This window comes from Trichechus manatus, unplaced genomic scaffold (genome assembly GCF_000243295.1).
Source record: "Trichechus manatus latirostris isolate Lorelei unplaced genomic scaffold, TriManLat1.0 scaffold00068, whole genome shotgun sequence".
Classification (NCBI taxonomy): domain Eukaryota; kingdom Metazoa; phylum Chordata; class Mammalia; order Sirenia; family Trichechidae; genus Trichechus; species Trichechus manatus.
The window spans coordinates 584,019-605,383 of NW_004444004.1; the positions used below are offsets into that span (position 1 = coordinate 584,019).

General features: G+C 38.8%; 1 protein-coding gene across 1 annotated transcript in view; it reads right to left on the reverse strand.

Annotated features, from left to right (window-relative positions):
- Positions 1–6,288: 6,288 nt before the first annotated feature.
- NUP62CL (nucleoporin 62 C-terminal like) overlaps positions 6,289–21,365 on the reverse strand; it is a 67,763-nt gene continuing 52,686 nt past the window's right edge. The window contains exon 8 of the mRNA XM_023734436.1: positions 6,289–6,383. Within this exon, the coding sequence (XP_023590204.1) occupies positions 6,289–6,383 (95 nt within the window). The remainder of the gene's footprint in view (positions 6,384–21,365) is intronic.

Below are 21,365 nucleotides of genomic sequence, written 5' to 3' on the forward strand. Positions count from 1 at the left end.
GTAGCTGTCTTCCAAATTTCTTGGCATAGATGAGTGAGCACCTCTAGCACTGCATCCATTTGTTGAAACATCTCAGTTGGTATTCAGTTCCTGGAGCCTTGTTTTTTGCCAATGCCTTCAGTGCAGCTTGGACTTTTTCCTTCAGTACCATCTTCCCTTGCTGAAAGCAAAGAGGACTTGAAGCACTTACTAATGAAGATCAAAAACTACAGCCTACAGTATGGACCACTTCTCAACATAAAGAAAACAAAAATCCTCACAACTGGACCAATAAGGAACATCATGATAAACGGAGAAAAGACTGAAGTTGTCAAGGATTTCATTTTACTTGGATCCACAACCAATGCCTACGGAAGCAGCAGTCAAGAATCAAATGACATATTGCATTGGGCAAGTCTGCTGCAAAAGACCTCTTTAAAGTGTTAAAAAGCAAAGATATCACTTTGAGGACTAAGGTGCGCCAGACCCAGGCCATGCTATTTTCAATCGCCTCATATGCATTTGAAAGCTGGACAATGAATAAGGAAGACCAAAGAACTATTGATGCCTTTGAATTATGGTGTTGGCGAAGAATATTGAATATACCATGGACTGCTAGAAGAATGAATAAATCTGTCTAGAAAAATGAATAAATCTAGAAGTACATCTAGAATGCTCCTTAGAAGTGAGGATGGCGAGTCTTCGTCTCATGTACTTTGAACATGTTTGTCAGGAAAGACCAGTCCCTGGAGAAGGACATTATGCTTGGTAGAGGGTCAGCAAAAAAAACAAAGGAAGACCCTCAACGAGATGGATTGGCACAGTGGGTAGAACAATGGGCTCAAGCATAACAATGATTGTGAGGATGGCGCAGAACCTGGCAGTGCTTCCTTCTGTTGTACATACGGTTGCTATGAGTCAGAACCGACTCGACAGCACCTAACAAGTGGTTCATTAAACGCTATGGACCACAGTTCTACTCTGACACACACGGGGTCACTATGAGCCAGAGTCCACTTGATGGCAACAGGTGTTTTTAAATATTGGTTCATTAGCTGTGATAAAGGAGCCCTGGTGGCACAATGGTTCAGCGCTTGGCTGCTAACTGAAAGGTTGGCAGTTTGAACCCACCAGCCACTCAGAAGGAGAAAAGACCTGGTGATCTGCTTCTGAAAGATTACAGCCTAGGAAATCCTATGAGGCTGTACTACTCTGTCACATAGGGTTACTACGAGTCAGAAATCAATTCAACGGCACACAACAGCAGTTGTGATTAATGTACCAGTTGTGTTGTTTAACAATAGGAAAAACTGAGTGGAGGCATACTGAATTCTATGTACTATGCTTGGAACTTTTCTTCTGTAAAACTTAAAAAAATAGTTAATTATTTTTTAAGTACACTAAAATAACATTTGTGACCTATTACATTGATAAAGAGCCCCAATTTTTTTCTGTTGAGATTTCGGGGAAATAGTCACTCTCAGAACATTGGTGGTAGGAATATAAATCAGTACAGCCTCTATGGACGGCAACTTGAGGATGCTATCAAAATCTTAAATGTACATTCTCTTTAAAACAGCAATTCAGCTTCTAAGAATTTATTCTACAGTGTGAAAAATTATATATGTATATGCATAGTATCTATATTATATATATGTATATAGTGTGTATATATTATACACAGCTATTCACTGAAATAGTGTAATAAAAAAGTATTGGAAACAAGTTAAATATCCACCAATATGGCATATCCATTCAATGAAAAACTATGCAGCAGTTACAAAGACGGCTAAATTCTCAATGGACTGCTATCGAACAATCTCCAAAATACACTGTCAGAGTATGCTACCACTTGTGTAAAAGAAAGGATATACATGTATTTGCTTGTATATGCATAAAATATCTCTGGAAGAAAATAACAAATGAGTGGTAAGTGATTGCCTCCATGTAGGGGAACTGGGAGCCCTGGTGGCACAGCAGTTAAGAGGTCAGCTGCTAATCAAAACGTTGGCAATTTTAATCCACCAGCCACTCCTTGGAAACCCTATGGGGCGGTTCTACCCTGTCCTGTAGGGTCACTATGAGTCAGAATCAACTCAACAGCAACGGGTTTGGTTTGGCTTAGGGGAACTGGATGGCTGAGGGACAAAGGTGGGAGAAAGAAGCCTTCACTCTACCCTTTAAATTGTGAACCACATGACATTACCTTGTCAATAAATATTTAAAGGGAATCTTTTTTTTTTTTTATATCACAGAGCCAAAAAATAAATAGATTTTAAAAAAGGTCATGGGTTTGGGAGTCACATGCTTGGATTTGAATCTCAGCTCCCAGTTAATGGCAATATAGCAGAGGAAGGCTTTGGAGCTCCTGGGTGCTGCAAATGGTTAATGTGCTTCAGGAAGTTCTAATCCACCCAGAGGCATCTCAGAAGGCCTGGTGATCGAATTCTGAAAAATCAGCCATTAAAAACCCTATGGAGCACAGTCACACACATGGGGTCGCCATGAGCCAGAGTCAACTGGACAGTAACTGGTTAGGGCTTTGTAGACAATCTGGACTTGAATCTTTGCTTTGGTAAGTTACTAAACTATGTGAGTTTCAATAAGATTTAACTGGTCTAGGCTAGTTTCTTCAACTATAAAATGAGGATAATAAGGTCACTGGGAAGCATTGTACACAAGTGCGATGTTAAAGCCACTCCATGCGTGACAGGGTGGTCATCTATGAGTCAATATTCCAAGGTTATACAGTAGGTTCAGACTTACTTAAACTGATCTATATTGCCATGCTAAAGTCACAGCATAAGACCAAGGAGCAACTACTGGGAGACCTTGTACTTCCTATCCTGAGAACTTCTAACAGATTCAAAATATCATGGTATGAAGAGTTATCCAAAACGTGTCATATGCACATAATTGTGCTCTTGAAGCACACAGTACAGACATAACATGTACTACTTTGTGGATTTGGCACAGAACATGGACTGATTGTCTTAGGACTAAAACTGTTGGTCACATCATAGTCTGCACCAGGTAAATCATATATGGTGGTAGGACCAAATTTTGCTACTCAACCACACTGTCAACAAGGAAATGGAAAAATATATCAAGGTATACCAAGGATGCTAGTGTGTCCGTCCCCTGGGAAGGTGGCAAAGGGTGAAGGAGATATTACACCAGCCATCACACCAAATGAACATACAACTTCTAATAAAACATACAACCCATTGGTACTGAAGTGATATTACATTACATAATGCTCTACAAATCCACTAGATGGGAAGAGTGGAGAATAAATGTCTTAAGAGACATTCACATAGCCACGGAAGTGCAACTGGAAAGGAAGGTCATAGGAATTACTCTACATATATATGGATAACTGTAGCCAGCCCAAGTGGTAAGTACTAAGGGGCAACACATTAAGTAAACTGCACTGGAAGGAAAACCACGCTACTTCTAGCTCTGCCAAACTCATTAACTGTGTAATAATAGCTATTCCGTTTCCCACAGCATCCTTCTCCTGACCTAAAAAGGGTATCAGACAGTGTATATATAAAAAAGCTTATACATGGGAACAGAAATCTTACCATGAGGTAATTTCACCCCTAGAAGAATTTATGACAAACTGACAAATATGCCTCATTTGTCTTTCCGACAATTTAACGAGGATAGTTTAATTAAGCCAGAGGCTTGTCCTCAGCATAGGCACATTTTCAGGGTTTGTCTTTTTTAGGTGTCTTGTTCCCAGCACACTTCTGATGAATACATTATGAAGCAATTATAATTCACAGATATGGAAGACACTAAAACCAAAAATCTTCTCTTGAAGAGGCATAGCATCACACATTTAACATTAAGAGTAAACAACTGTGCATGTCTTTCAAATTCCCCAAATTTGATTGCATAAATTCTGTTATTGACAGAATACAGCATCTTTTCCAAAGAACAAAAAAAAATTTAGATGAGCACTGAAAAACTGTTAGCACTACAAATATAAGAATTCTTCATCGTCTAGTATCTTAGCTGGTTAGGAGGGGCTCAAGACTCTAGAGCCAAACATAAATGTTGCTTTAAAATTACTGACAGAAGTTGATTATTCTAACCTTTTAATTAATACTTGTTCAACTACATCATCAAGTCTTTTGGACACTCCTTAGAACCAGAGTCAGAAAGAACCATAGAAATGACTTATTTAGTCCAAGGCTCCAGATTCAAGACAGTACACTGAGATATACCAGTAAATCTTTGTGTTACTGGATGATCTGGAAGCCAGTTGCCATTCTCCGGCCTCTCCTGAGTATTGGAAGAAGCACTAGAACTGCCAGTGAGAATAGTGCAACAGTCAATAGCAGTACTGTAGTACAACAGTCAGTAGCAGTACTATAGCTTCCTCTTCCTTTATTTTACTTAGAGACTCTACTAGTAGTGAAAAGACATAAAGGAATATCAAAACTTCAGAGAAGTAAAAACTCATTTCCTCTCACAAAACAGTTGGGAAAAACCTAATATGGTCTAACTCTAATTTGGTAGGCAAAAGATGATGCCCAAGATGAAATTATTTTCCCACTTAATGAGGCAGGGATATGACCAGAACCAATACACTATATTCTCTTTACTGAATGTGAAACTTATGCACAGGCTACTTTACAAGAGTTAAATCTCCAAAAACAATTTGGAGAAAATGTCTTTGTCTGTGGTAGAATAGTAATAATATGAGACTCATAAAATTAGAGATTATTCAAGATTATACTCAAAAGCTGTGTTTACCGACAGAAATAATCCACAATAGTAATTGTCTATGGATTAATTTTCACATTCTACAATTTTGAGTGGTAACAACTTACCTGATAAGAAGCTGCTTCTTTGAAAAGTTTGGGTAGGAAAAAAGAAAGAGATCATGACATTCTGACATTGTGTCTTCTCCTAAGGTCATGAAAATCACTAATACATTTTCTTCCTGCAATGTGCACTCCTCAGGATGGTCAAGTGCAGTCAGTACAACAGAAATTCAGCCCAAGAATTACAGACAACTAAGCTCTAGTCACTCAAAAACCTTTAAGTAGTTTATTTTGGTTTTATACTTTTATTTTTTAGAATATCATCTTTATTTATGACTTAGGTAAAACATGAAACACAAGAGACCAGACTGTCTCAAAGCTAAGAACAAGGCTTTTTCTTTAAAAAACAAATACAAAAAACCCAACAACTATAAACCATATGCTAAAATATCAGGGTATCCGTACATCAAAAATAATTGAATTGCCTGAACCATATCCTTTTAAAAAATTTTTAGTGGAAATATACATAACAAAACATACACCCCTTCAACACTGTTACATGTACAGCTCAGTGACATTGGTCACATTCTTTACATTGTGTCATCATTCTTGCTCTCTCTACCCATATTGTTTCACCATCACTAACTTAAACTCTATCCCCTAAATTTCTCCTCTGTGTGTAAGAGTTACTGTTGTCGATTTGGTCTCATATACATAATTCTTTAAAAGAGTGCACTGCTCAATGCAAACATTCTTCACTAGTTGAGCTAAACTGTAGTTTCAAGATGAATTCATGGGATAGTTTTGGTTCAAGGCTTAAAGATTATCTCAGGGCAATAGATTCAGGGGTTCCCCCAGTCTCAATGGACCCAATGAGTCTGGTTTCTATAAAAACTTGAAACTCTGTTCCACATTTTTCCTCCTTTTGATCAGGATCCATCTATTGGGTCCTTGATCAAAACTGAACCATACCCTTTTAAAACTAATTCAAGTCCCCAAACTACCATAACTCTCTTTTCTTCTCTAAATGTCTATAGCACAATATATTTAATTCGTAACACTCTCTTTTGTATGTCTATATTGTTTTTATATATACTGGCATTAACTATATCCCAAACTAGAGAGTAAGTTCCTTTCAGGAGAGAGAATTTATCGTATCTAGCACTACACATAGGCACCCAGTAAAGGCATTTATCTTTAGGTAAAAATTTCTCTATGATTTGGTTAGAGTGAGAAGGATCATTGTGTTGGTAATAGAATGTGGAATCTAGGAGAGTAAGATACAAATTGCACACATGGAGTCAACATCTAATAGTTTGCTATCCAGATAAAGGGGCTAATATAGTTTAGATTTGTAACTCTAAAAGTCAAATCTTCAACTATACAATATTTGAATGGGAAAAAAACACACGTACACACACACACTTTATTACAACCAAAAATTAGACAGTAACGGCAAACACTACCCTAGACTCCTCAGAACTTATAGGTAATGAATAATCCAAAAATAACATGCTGAAGATATGGTCATTCAATCAAAAGCAATCCTGATGTTGCGTTCCTGCTCCTTGCGACGACGATCCTCGAAAACCTGGGTTACCTCTTCTACCTTCCTTTGCAGAAAGCCTATAGAGGAAAAAAGTCATCCAATCATTAATCTGAGGTCAAAATATCTCAGGAACATAATAACTTACATTCTCCCATCAACATATGACTTTACATATCAATTTTAATAGCTTTAAGTTTTAGAAAAATACAGAAGAGGAAAAATATCACCCATTTGTTTGGAAACTATAAAAACAGTAGACAAGACTGTTCTTTATCTGCTCTCCTTAGCTTTCAGGTCAGCTGTCTACCTGACATTTATGTTTGGTTGGAGAGAAGTGTTAACTGCTTTTTACTCATTATAGCCTAGCAGTGCCATACAGGGTGGCCACTGAATTGAGGGTATAGATTTTGGCGGGTCTTAGCTATCTATGGAGCCCTGGTGGTATAGTGGTTAAGAGCTATGGCTGCTAACCAAAAGGTCGGCAGTTTGAATCCACCAGCTGCTCTTTGGAAACCCTATGGGGCAGTTCTACTCTGTTCTACAGGGTTGCTATGAGTCAGAAACGGCTTGATGGCAATGGGTTTTTTAGCCACCTATGAGCAAATCAGTACACTGTATTCACATTTCTGTTCCCTTCTAATGATTTATTTATTTAATTCATTGTTTCTTAAATTTTCACAGGGACAGAGCACTACAAAACACCATTAATTTTACCACATAAAATAGTAACTTTCGGATAGTAAAAACAAGCTGTTGAAGTAAGCATGATAATCTGAGTCTTTCTATTAACATGCACAAATACACGTGATCATTTGTTTTATTGTCCATTAATGCTTATTAGTGACTAACCAATGACTGGTATCCAAGATTTAAGAAAAACTTTACGAGACAAAAACTAAAAATGTAAAACAATGTATTTTAAATTTCTCCAGACAATTGGAAAAGCCCCAATTTATTCTGTTTTTGAAGTGTAACACCTCATCCTACATTATAACCTATAGGCATTCTGTAAGATCATGATGTAACAAATAAGTGATTTAAATAATGGCTGCTGTCTATTAAAGGGCTAGCAAACCAGTATATGTTGAGCTTGGGAAAACAAATCTTTTTGTTGTAATAAGTAACTGCGGGGTGCAATTTTTTCCCCTAAATAACATTTTTTTTAATGTGATAGAAGCATAAATGAGCACCACAACAAACCATTAACTTGAGGCCAGAAGTGTCAACATAAGCACAATCTACTAATTTGCTGATTGATACATATTAAATGCAAAGGAGTACATTTATAAAAATAACAAAAATCGATAAAATGCCAAAAAACACAAGTTGGCATTATTAATTGAGCCTTACTATAAACATTTTGTCATGTCTTTGAATTGAATTCCCAGGACTATTTCTGTATTAACATACTTTAAATTTTTTAGGGCTTTCATTCTATAAAAATTGCACATAGGCACTTCTTGCCCAGAGTTCTTTTCCTATGTTAAATGTCAGTGATTGATTCCTACGGGCCTAATACCTTATATATGATAATAGAAGTAAAATAATAGTAATAGTCAAAACTTGGAAAAATATACATTATGTCATTCAAAAACAACTGTACTGAATAATCTGAAAATGAAATTAAGAAAACTATTTCATTCACAATAGCATCAAAAAGAACTAAAACAGGAATAAACTTTACAAATTAAGTTTATTTATGTCTCTCTCTCTCTGTGTACACACACACACACACACACACACACACACACACACACACACACACGTTTCTCTGGTTTTGCTCCTCTAGAGAACCCAGCCTAAGACATCTGGTACCAGGAGTAGGGTGGAAATGGGAGTGGTACCACTCACTAATACCCCTAGTGACCCACTTGCAAAATTTTTGCTTCTTGTCCCCGTAACTCTATGTTCTTCGGGTCTAGAGGTCTTAGTTCCAAAGGGAGAAATGCTCCCACTTGGAGACACAACACTGATTCCATTGAACTGGAAGTTAAGAATGCTTTGGGCTCCTCACACCTCTGGATCAACAGGCAAAGAAGGGAGTTACAATATTTGCTGGTGTGATTGGTCCTGATTACCAACAGGAAATTGGACTGATATTACATAATGGAAGTAATGAAGAGTATGTTTGGAATACAGGAGATCCCTTAGGGCATTTCTTAGTACTACCATACCCTGTGATTAGTTAACGGAAAACTACAGCAACTCAATTCTGACATGACTACTAATGGCCCAGACCCTTCAGGAATGAAGGTCTGGGTCACCCTACCAGCCAAAGAACCATGACCAGCTGAGGGGCAAAGGGAATACTGAATGGGTGGTGGAAGAAGGTAGTCCTAAATACCAGTTATGACCATGTGATCAGAAGTAGAAATGAGGACTGTAATTGTTATAGTATTTCTTCCTTGTTTATTACACATGCATGTGTGTATACGCACATGTATACACACATATATTTATATATACATATATACATCAAATATTTTTGTTTTCTTCACTCTTTTATCCCATTACTTATAAAATATAAAATGTAAATGGGGCTAGTGCATTTTCAGATGAACTCATGTTAGTTGTATCATGTTAGGCACAAGTATGACTTTATAATTGTCTTTATTTAGAGATTATGTATGGTTCAAGGAGATGTGCACAGGTGTCAAGTTGACAAGGGGTAGACTGTGACGGTTAATATTATGTGTCAACTTGGCTAGGCTATGATTCTCAGTGGTTTGGCAAACATTGGACTGATTGCTCTTCCATTATGTAATATAACGTAATCACATTCATGATGAGATCTGATATAATGTCATCACTTCCATGATGAGATCTGCTATAAGCAGCTAATCAATTGAAAGGGGAGTTTCCTTGGGGGTGTGGCCTGCATCCAGTATATAAACGGATGTTCCAGCAAGGCTCACTATCGCTCTGGATCTTGTATCCGACTCATCATCTGACTTCCAGTTCTTGGGACATGAGCCAGTAGCCTGCCACTTGACGTGCAGATTTTGGGATCTGACTGCTCCTGCAACCCCGTGAGCCAGCAGCCTGCCATCTGACCTGCTGATGTTGAGTTTGTCAGCCTCTGCAACCACGTGAGTCAGAAGAAGCCGTCAGCCTGATGTCTGACACACAGATTTGGGACTTGCCAGCCTCCTCAACTGCGTGAGCCATTTCCTTGAATTAAATCTCTTTCTGTATATGTATTTATGAATTGACTCAATGGCAATGGGTTTGACTTGGTTTATAAATATTTATGTATATATATATACCTTTCACTGGTTTTGTTCCTTTAGAGAACCCAGCCTAAGACACCTATACACTGAAAACTAGACAACACTGTTAAGAGAAAGTAAAGATCTAAATAAAGGAGTGACATTCCAAGTTCATGGACTGGAAAACTCACTATTGTTTAGATGGCAATTCTCCACAAATTGATCTACAGATTCGGTGGAATCCCCATTAGGATTCTAGTACATTATTTTTGTAGATAGAGACAAGGTACACAAAATTACAAAGGAATTAAGTACTGATAAATATGACAACATAGATGAAACTTGAAAACATTATGCTAAGTGAAAGAAGCCAGACATAAACGGTTACATATAACATGATTCCATTTATATAAAGTCTCTAGAAAAGGCAATTCAATGAAGACAGAAAGTAGATAATGGTTGCTGGGGCTTGGGGTAAGAATAGAACTTAGCTGCAAATGAGCAAGAAGGGAGGTTTGGGGATGACAGAAATGTTCTAAAAAGTAGATTGTGTGATGGCTGCACAACTCTGTAACCAACCAAACAAAAACCCGTTGCCATCGAGCTGATTCCGACTCATAGTGACCCTGTAGGACAGAGCAGAATTGCCCCCCAGGATTTTCAAGGCTATAATCTTTACAGAAGCAGACTGTCACATCTTTTTCCCATGAAGTGGATGGTGGGTTCGCACTGCCGACCTTTCAGTTAGCAGCCGAGTGCTTAACTCCTGTGCCATCAGGGCTCCTTCACAACACCATAGTCTTAGCTAAACGGCTACTGGTTAAGATGTTTATGTTTTAAAAAAAGAAGACTTCTCCCCAAAAGATTATAATGAAACTGCTTCCAGTCGGCCCAAGTCTGACTGGGGACGCACAATTTCTTTAACTTAACCTACTTGCAAATATTTTAGGGATAGGTTCAAAGATTTCATAGAAAGTTATGAAAATAATGGGTTTACATAGTTATTAAACCCAAACACAGTTCTATTGTAATTAATGTTGTTATTTTTAAGTTATACATATAAATATTCTATATAATGTTACATTCAATGTTCATGAAAAAATGGACCCGCATAAACATTGCTATAGTGTACCTCTTATTGTCTTTCCAGAAAAACAACTGAAGCAATTAAGAGAAAAAAATACGCAGGGAAATGTTTAAAAGACACAAAAAGGTAACTTAGAAAATGAAATACAAATTGTTTATAAACATTTTTTAAATACTCAACCTCATTAGTAACCAAAGGAAGGCAAATTAAATCAGGGAAATATTATTTTCACCTATAAATTTTGGCAAGGAATGATGACAGTGATGCTGATGACAGAAGTAGTAGTACTGGGAAGAGTTCAGAAAAATGGGTACATTAATGAATCGCCGCTGAAAAATATAAATTAGTACAACTTATTTGGAAGGAAATAAAAATTAAAAAAACATTAAAGCAGACATTACTTTTGAGTCAGCATTTTAACTTCTAAGAATTTTCTCTATGTTCAATAACCATGGATATACTCTAAAAAAAGAAATCAGCTGCGAAGCAAAAGTTCAGCAGTTTGAATCCACCAGCTGCTCCTTGGAAACCCTGTGGAGCAGTTCTACTCTGTCCTACAGGGTCGCTAGGAGTCGTCATTGACTCGACAGAAATGTGTTTGGTTTCTTTTTTTGGTTTATCTTCAGCACAAGGAGCCCTGGTGGTGCAATTGTTAAGCACTCAGCTGCTAACCGAAAGGTTGGCAGTTCGAACTCACCAGCAGTTCCCCAGGAAAAAACACCTAGCAATCTGCTCCCATAAATATTTGTTGTTGTTAGGTGCTACTGAGTCAGTTCCGACTCACAGCAATCCTATATACAATGGAACAAAACACTGCCTGGTTCTGCACGATCCTCACTGCATGTTTTAGCCCATTATTGCACCCCACTGTGTCAATCCGTCTTGTTGAGGGTCTTACTCTTTTTCACTGACCCTCTACTTTAACAAGCATGATGCCCTTCTCCAGGGAATGGTCCCTCCTGATAACATGTTCAAAGTACATGAGATGAATTGTCACCATCCTCATTTCTAAGGAGCATTCTAGATGTAATTCTTCCAAGAGAGACTTGTTCATTCTTCTGGCAGCCCATGATATATTCAATAATCTTGGCCAACACCATAATTCAAATGCATCAATTCTTCTTCGGTCTTCCTTATTCATTGTCCAGCTTTTGCAAGCATATGAAGCGATTGAAAATACCATGGCCTGGATCAGGCACATCTTCGTCCTCAAAGTGACATTTTGCTTTTGAATACTTTAAAGAGGTCTTTTACAACAGATTTGCCCAATATCATATGTCATTTGATTTCTTGAGTGCTGCTTCCATGGGCATTGACTGTGGATCCAAGTAAAACTGAAATCCCCAACTTCATTATTTTCTCCACTTAGCATGTTGCTTATTGGTCCAGTTGTGAGATTTTTTGTTTTCTTTATGTTGAGATTTTTTGTATAATCCATACTGAAGTCTGCAGTCTTTGATCTTCATCAGAAAGTGCTTCAAATCCTCTTGGCTTTCTGCAAGCAAGGTTGTATCATCTGCATATCGCAGGTTGTTAATGAGTCTTCCTCCAATCCTGATGCCACATTCTTCTTATAGTCCAGCTTCTTGGATTATTTACTCAGCATATAGGTGCAGTGTTGGAAGTGCTCATTCGTCTTTGCCAAAAATATCTGGAAGATAGCTACCTGGCCAACTGACTGGAATGATCCATATGTTTTCCTATTCCCAAGAAAGGGGATCCAACCAAATGCAGAAATTATCGAACAATATCATTAATATTACACACAAGTAAAATTTTGCTGAAGATCATTCAAAAGCGGTTACAACAGTATATCGACAGGGAACTGACAGAAATTCAGGCTGGACTGAGAAGAGAAAGTGGAATCAGGGATATCATTGCTAATGTCAGATAATCCTGGCTGAAAGTAGAGAATACCAGAAAGATGTTTATCTATGTTTTATCGACTATGGAAAATCATTCAACTGTGTGGATCATAACAAATTATGGATAACATTGAGAAGAATGGGAATTCCAGAACACTTAATTGTGTTCATGAGGAACTTGTACATAGATCAAGAGGCAGTTGTTCGGACAGAACAAGGGGATACTGTGTGGTTTAAAGTCAGGAAAGTGTGCGTCAGGGCTGTGTCATTTCATCATACTTATTCAATCTGTATGCTGAGCAAATAATCCAAGAAGCTGGACTATATGAAGAAGAACGGGGCATCAAGACTGAAGGAAGACTCATTAACAACCTACATTATGCAGATGACACAACCTTGCTTGCTGAAAGTGAAGACGACTTGAAGCACTTTACTGATGAAGATCAAAGACCATACATAGCCTTCAGTATGGATTACCACTCAACATAAAACAAAAATCCTCACAACCAGACCAATAAGCAACATCATGATAAACAGAGAAAAGAGTGTAGTTGTCAAGGATTTCATTTTACTTGGATCCACAATCAACACCCATGGAGGCAGCAGTCAAGATATCAAACCGCATATTGCATTGGGCAAATCTGCTGCAAGACCTCTTTAAAATGTTGAAAAGCAAACATGTCACCTTGAAGACTGTCAAGGATTGAACTGTGTCCCCCAAAAGATGTGTATCAATTTGGCTAAGCCATGATTGCCAGTACTGTGTGATTGTCCACCATTCTGTCATCTGATCTGATTTTCCTACAGGTTGTAAATCCTACCTCTATGATGTTAATGAGGTGGAATAGGTGGCAGTTGTGTTAGTGAGGCAGGACTCAATCTACAAGATTGCATCGTGTCTTGAGACAATCTCTTTTGAGATACAAAAGAGAGAAGTGAGCAGAGAGACAGGGGGACCTCATATCACCAAGAAAGCAGCACCGGGAGCAGAGTGCGTCCTTTGGACCAGAAGTTCCTGTGCTGAGAAGTTCCTAGTCCAGGGGAAGACTGATGACAAAGACCTTCCTCCAGAGCTTCCCCTGGAGCTGATATCCTAAATTTGTAGCCTACTAGACTGTGAGAAAATAAATTTCTCTTTGTTAAAGCCATCTACTTGTGGTATTTCTGTTACTGCAGCACTAGATGACTAAGACAAAGACTAAGGTGCACCTCACCTGAGCCATGGTGTTTTCAATTACCTCATATGCATGCGAAAGCTGGATGATGAATAAGGAAGACCAAAGAAGAATTAAAACCTTTGAATTGTGTTGCTGAAGAATACTGAATATACCATGGACTGCCAGAAGAATGAACAAATCTCTCTTGGAAGAAGTACAACCAGAATGCTCCTTAGAAGCAAGGATGGTGAGACTATGTCTCACATACTTTGGACATGTTATCAGGAGGAATCAGTCCCTGGAGAAGGACATCATGCTTGGTAAAGTAGAGGGTCAGGGAAAAAGAGGAAGACCTTCAATGAGATGGAATGACATAGTGGCTGCAGCAATAGGCTCAAGCATAACAACGATTGTGAGGATGGTGCAGGACCGTGCAGTGATTTGTTCTGTTGTACACAGGGTCACTATGAGTCGGAACTGACTCGACAGCACCTAAAAACAACAACATATAGATTGAATAAGAATGGTGAAATAATACACCCCTGAGAGATTTTAAACCACGTGATATCCCCTTGTTCTGTTCCAACGATTGCCTATTGGTGTATGTACAGGTTCCTCATGAGCATGATTAAGTGTTTGCAAATTCCCATTCTTCACAATGTTATTCATAATTTGTTATGATCCACACAGTCCAATGCCTTTGCATAGTCAATAAAACACAGGTAAATATCTTTCTGGTATTTTCTGCTTTTAGCCATGATCCATCAGACATCAGCAATGATATCCCTGGTTCCATGTCCTCTTCTAAATCAGGCATAAATTTCTGGCAGTTCCCTGTTGATGTACTACTGCAATCATTTTTTAATTATCTTCGGCAAAATTTTACTTGTGTGTGATATTAATGATATTGTTTGATAATTTACGCATTCTGTTGGCTCACCATTCTTTGGAATGGGCACAAATATAGATGTCTTCCAGTTGGTTGGCCAGATTGCTGTCTTCTAAATTTCTTGGCATAGCTAAGCAAAGGCTTCTAGCATTGCATCCATTTGTTGAAACATCTCAATTGGTATTAAATCTATTTCTGGAGCCTTCTTTTCTTGCCAATAACCTCAGTGTAGCTTGGACTTCTTCCTTCAATACCATTAGTTCTTGATCATATGCTACCTCCTGAAATGGTTGAACATCAACCAATTCTTTTTGGTACAGTGACTCTGTGTATTCCTTCCATCTTCTTTTGGTGCTTCCTGTGTCTTCAATATTTTCCCCGTAGAATCCTTCAATATTGCAACTCGAGGCTTGAATTTTTTCTTCAGTTCTTTCAGCTTGGGAAATGCCAAAGGGTCTTCCCTTTTGGTTTTCTAACTCCAAGTCTCTCCACATGTCATTATAATACTTTACTCTGTCTTCTCCAGTTGCCTTTTAAAATCTCCTGTTCAGCTTTTACTTCATCATTTCTTCCATTAGATTTAGCTACTCTGTGTTCAAGAACAAGCTTCAGAGTCTTTTCTGACATTCATTTTGATCTTTTCTTTCCTTCCTGTCTCTTTAATGACCTTTTGCTTTCTTCATGTATGATGTCATCCCACAACTTGTCTGGTCTTTGGTCATTAGTGTTCAATGCGTCAAATCTATACTTGAGATGGTCTCTAAATTCAGGTGGGATATACTCAAGGATATATTTTGGTACTTGTGGACTTGTTCTAATTTTCTTCAGCTTCAACTTGAATTTGCATATGAGAAATTGATGGTCTATTCCACAGTGGGCCCCTGGCCTTGTTCTGACTGATACTGAGCTTCTCCATTGTCTCTTTTCACAAACGTAGTTGATTTGATTCCTGTGAGTCTATGTGCATAGTTGCAGTTTATATTGTTAAAAAAAGGTAGTTTTTTTGAATAAGTCATTGGTCTTGTAAAATTCTACCATGTACTCTCCTGCGTCGTTTCTATCATGAAGTCCATATTTTCCAACTACTGACCCTTCTTTGTTTCCAACTTTCACATCCAATCATCAGTAGTTATCAATGCATCTTGACTGCATGTTTATCAAGTACAGACTGCAGAAGTTGGTAAAAATCTTTCATTTCTTCATCTTCGGCATTAGTGGTTGGTGTGTAAATTTGAATATTAGTCATATTAACTTGTCTTCCTTGTAGGCGTATGGATATTATCCTATGAGTGTCAGCGCTGTACTTCAGGAGAGATCTTCAAATGGTGTTTTTGATGATGAATGTGATGCCATTCCTCTTCAATTTGTCATTCATGGCATTATAGACCATACGGTTTTTCTATTTAAAATGGCCATTACCAGTCCATTTCAGCTTACTAATGCCTAGGATATTGATGTTTATGCGTTCTATTTCATTTTTGATGACTTCCAATTTTTCTAGATTCATACTTCATACATTCCACATTCTGATTATTAATGAATGTTTGCAGCTATTTCTTCTCATTTTGAGCCATGCCACATCAGCAAATGAAGGTTCTGAAAACTTTACTCCAATCACATCATTAAGGTCGACTCTACTTTGAGGAGGCAGCTCTTCCCCAGTCACATTTTGAATGCCTTCCAACCTGAGGGCCTCATCTTTCAGCACCATACCGGACAATGTTCGGCTGATATTCATAAGGTTTTCATTGGCCAGTTTTTTTAGGAGTAGATCACCAGGACCTTCTTCCCAGTCTGTCTTAGTCTGGAAGCTCCGCTGAAACCTGTCCACATGGGTGACCCTGCTGGTATTTGAAATACCAGTGGCATAGGTTCCAGCATCACAGCAACACTTAAGCCACCATAGTACAACAAACTGACAGATGAGCTATGGCCCCACTTGTAAAGATTACATCCTAGAAAATCCTATGGGCAGTTCTATTCTGTCCTATAGAGTTGCTATGAGTCAGAATTGACTCGATGACACACAAGAACAAGTGTTCAGTGCAACATCATTTAAAATAGCAAAAGGTAGAAATATTAACCAATACCTAACAATGGGGCATTCATTAAATAAACTATGGTATACCCGCACAATGGAATATTTAACAGACATTAAAATGTAAAATATTTCATAATATGGGAAGATGTTCATGTACACATGCCTGTTAATTTTGTACTGCTTCTCCATCAAAGTAAAGTACAGTGTGCTGTGTACACAGCAGGGGACAAATACATTAAAAACATGTATTGGACTACAAGTTCATGCCAGGTATTGCTAATTTCTGAAGATACAGAGATAATAAATTAAGATAAAATCTCTATTATCAAACTCGTTGCCATCTAGTCAACTCCAACTCATAGTGACCCTATAAGGACAGAGTAGAACTGTCCCATAGGGTTTCCAAGGAGCAGCTGGTAGACTCGAACTGCCAACCTTTTGATTAGCAGCTGTAGCTCTTAACCACCGTGCCACTAGGGCTCCCTCTATTATCAAGGTGCTCAAATTCCAGTAGGGAGACAAACATGCAATATGTAACTGCAACTGCAGTGCAATGAATTACTTAATATGGCCCTGCTAGCTAGGGTCTTTGTGACTCACACACAAAGATTGAGTAGGACTATGCAAATAAAGTATATGGAACCTGTGATGGTTGGGGTTATGTGCCAACTTGGCTAGGCCATGATTCTCAGTATTGTGTGGTTGTCCTCCATTTTATGTGTTGTGGATCCTGACCTCTACATGTTGATGAGGCAGGACTGGTGTAAGGTGTGTCTTGGGTCACAGCCTCGTAGGAGGACATGACTCAAGCCTCACCCTTACTAAAGTTACACCCTTCCCTGGGCTATGGCCTGCATCTAAGATATATGTGTGTGTCCTGGCAAGGCTCTCTCTCTCTGCATCTAGATCCCGCATCTGGTTCATGATCAATTGGCCTCCTCAGAGGCCTGCGGTCTGACCTGCCAATTCTGGGTTCACCAGTCTCCACAGCCCTTTGGGCTGGTGGCCTATTGTGTGACCTAATTCGCCAGCTTCACAGCCTTGTGACCCAGCAGCCTGTGGTCTGAACTGCCAGTTTGGGTTCGTCAGCTCCTGCAGCCATGTGGATTGGGAGAAGCCTATGCCTGACCCACGAATTTGGGGTTTCCCAGCCTCCACAACCATGTGAGCCATTTCCTTTATATAGTCTGTGAGTTCTGTGAGACTTTACAGCAAATTAGGGAACCCAAAGATGGGAGGGAGAGTACTAGGGGAGAGGGAGTAGTTGATGTTAGAGATGATGGAGTGGTGCAGCAGCTTGGAAAAGTTGGGCATTTGCACATCTTTAACCTCTACCTCATAAGAACAAGCTTTGTGCTGATCCTTATAAAAGAAATTATTCATTAAGCAATATTGTATGATAAATGCTAACAATATAGCATACGGAACACAGAATGGATATATAAAAAAGGGGATAATCAACTCCATTTGAATGGTGAGTCAAGAAAAGCTTCTTAGAAGAGAGGGCTATTAAACTAGATCTTGACATGGGAGCAGATACCAGGCAGACAATGATGGAGTGGCTTACTGTAGGCATAAGAAACTAAACGGCCAAAAACATGGAGGAAAAAGGAAGACTGGATGCTTGCAAAATCATAATACTTTTAAAAAGTAGTGCTGCAAATAAAAGAGGACCCTGGAGAACGGGTAGGGGTTGGATTATACAGGGTACTTTGTGTATTATGCAAAGAAAAACTTTATCTTTGGGCAATAGGAACTACTAAAGGGTTTTAATAAAGAGACGATTAGAACAGAGTATCATTTTATCCAGATCACTCTGGCAGTAGAGTGGAAGATGAACTGGAATGGGGTAAGGCTGGGAAAAGGAGGACAGTAAGGTCTCCAGTTAAAAATTAAACACATGCATTTACCTCTATTCTACTGCAAAACACTGGTAAAATAGCAGTAAAGCGATTTTTTTAAAAAAAGAAAAAAAGCATAAACCCACAAGAACAAAGGCAAGGAGAAAGGAGAAAAAAACAAAACTATGGAAATTGAAACTGGCTTTGTACAGTAGAAACCTAAAAAGGATTTGGGAGTAGTATAGCTAGGTAATTCAAAGTGATGTTGAAACTGGAGCTGGAAACTGGAGGATTAGTGGACTGTTTAAGAAATAGACCTCCTCTCCCACATATCCTACAGCTGGCTGACTCTCCCTATCTAAGCCTGGCAGAAGATTTTTCTTCAGAGAGGGTAAACCAGATGAGCTCTGGGACAGGGACATCAACCACAGCTGAGGGTTTAAGTATTCTGTATCATAAACAGAGATTACATGAAAGCTTACAAGGCATTAACTGAAAGTCTACAAAACTGAGCATTGAGACTCCAGTTCTTTCTCTAACAGCTCTCAGAACACTGGCTTATAACACTAGGCTTATTAACCTCTAACCAGGAGCTGGAAGATGCTTCTCTGGAAAATATGACCAGCCAAAGAGACAAATCCTAAAGATAACCGTTGGAGGTCCCCCAGTGAAAAGGTTTAGCCAAAATTACCCTATAGTAAGTGTGATGGTTAATTTTATGTGTTAACTTGGCTAGGCCATGGTACCCAGTTGTTGGCTGAAACACTAATCTAGTTGCTGTTATGAAGTAGTTGTATGTGATTAGTTGGCCTTAGGATTGCCTTTCATAATGTGGGTGGGCTTCAATCAATCAGTTGAAGACTTTAAGAGCAAAAAGGAAGTTTTCCCTATGGTGTATTCTGTCTCTTGACTATAAACAAGCTTACTGCCAGAATTCTTCCTGTCACCTGACCTGCAGACTTTGGGACACAAGACTGCAGGAATCTCCATCCTGTTGCCAGACCTACAGATTTTAGACTTGCCAAATCCAAACAAACCCATTGCCATCGAGTCAATTTCGACTCACAGCAACTTTACAGGACAGAGTAGAACTGCCCCACAGGGTTTCCAAGGCTGTAAAACTTTACGGAAGCAGACTACCACATCTTTCTCCTGTGGAGCAGCTGGTGATTTTGAACTGCTGACCTTTCCATTAGCAGCTGAGTGCTTTAACCACTGCAACACCACAGCTCTTTTGGACTTTCCAGTCCCCCATAATCTCTCTCTACATCTATCTTACTGGTTCTGTTTGTCTTGTTATTGTTGTTAGGTGCTGTCGAGTCAGTTCCAACTCCTGGCGACCCTATGTACAACAGAACGAAACACTGCCCAGTCCTGCGCCATCCTCACAATTGTTGCTATGTTTGAGCTCATTATTGCAGCCACTGCGTCAATTCATCCCGTTGAGGGTCTTCCTTTTTTTCGCTGACCCTCTATTTTCTCAAGCATGATGTCCTTTTCCAGAGACCGGTCCTTCCTGATAACATGTCTAAAGTATATGAGACGAAGTCTTGCCATCCTTGCTTCTAAGGAGCATTCTGGCTGTACTTCTTCCAAGACAGATTTGTTCCTTCTTCTGGCAGTCCATGGTATATTCAATATTCTTCATCAATACCATAATTCAAAGGCATCAATTATTCAGTCTTATTCATTGTCCAGCTTTCACATGCATATGAGGTGATTGAAAACATCATGGCTTGGGTCAGGCGCACCTTAGTCCTTAAAGTGACATCTTTGCTTTTTAATACTTTAAAGAGAATTCTTGCAGCAGATTTGCCCAATGCAATATGCCGTTTGATTTCTTGACTGCTGCTTCCATGGGTGTTGATTGTGGATCCAAGCAAAATGAAATCCTTGACAACTTCAACCTTTTCTCCATTTATCATGATGTTGCTTATTGGTCCAGTTGTGAGGATTTTTATTTTATGTTGAGGCGTGATCCATACTGAAGGCTGTAGTCTTTGATCTTCATCAGTAAGTGCTTCAAGTCCTCTTCACTTTCAGCAAGCAAGGTTGAGTCACCTGTATATCGCAGGTTGTTAATGAGTCTTCCTCCAATCCTGATACCTGTTCTTCTTTATATAGTCCAGCTTCTCGGATTATTTGCTCAGCATATAGATTGAATAAGTATGGTGAAAGGATGCACCTTTCCTGACTTTAAACCACACAGTATCCCCTTGTTTTGTTTGAACGACTGCCTATTGGTCTAAGTACAGGTTCCTCATGAGCACAATTAAGTGCTCTGGAATTCCCATTCTTCACAATGTTATCCATAATTTGTTATAATCCACATAGTCGAACGCCTTTGCATAGTAAATAAAACACAGGTAAACATCCTTCTGCTATTCTCTACTTTCAGCCATGATCCACCTGACATCAGCAATGACATCCCTGGTTTCACGTCCTCTTCTGAATCTGGCTTGAATTTCTGACAGTTCCTTGTCAATGTACTGTAGTAACCCCTTTTGTACTTGTGTATGATATTAATGATATTGTTTGGTAATTTACACATTCTGTTGGCTCTCCTTTCTTTGGAATGGGTACAAATATGGATCTCTTCCAGTCAGTTGGCCAGTTAGCTGTCTTTCAAATTTCTTGCCATAGATGAGTGAGCACTTCTAGTGTTGCATCCGTTAGTTGAAACATCTCAGTTGGTATTCTGTCAGTTACTGGAGCCTTGTTTTTCACCAGTGCCGTCAGTGAAGCTTGGACCTTTTCTTTCAGTACCATTGGTTCTTGATCATATGCTACCCTTCTGACATGGATGAACGTTGACCAATTCTTTTAGGTACAGCGACTCTGTATAGTCCTTCCATCTTCTTTTGATGCTTCCTGAGTCGTTTACTGTTCTCCCTGCAGAATCCTTTAATATTGCAACTTGAGCCTTGAATTTTTTTTCAGTTCTTTCAGCTTGAGAAATGCCGAGTGTGT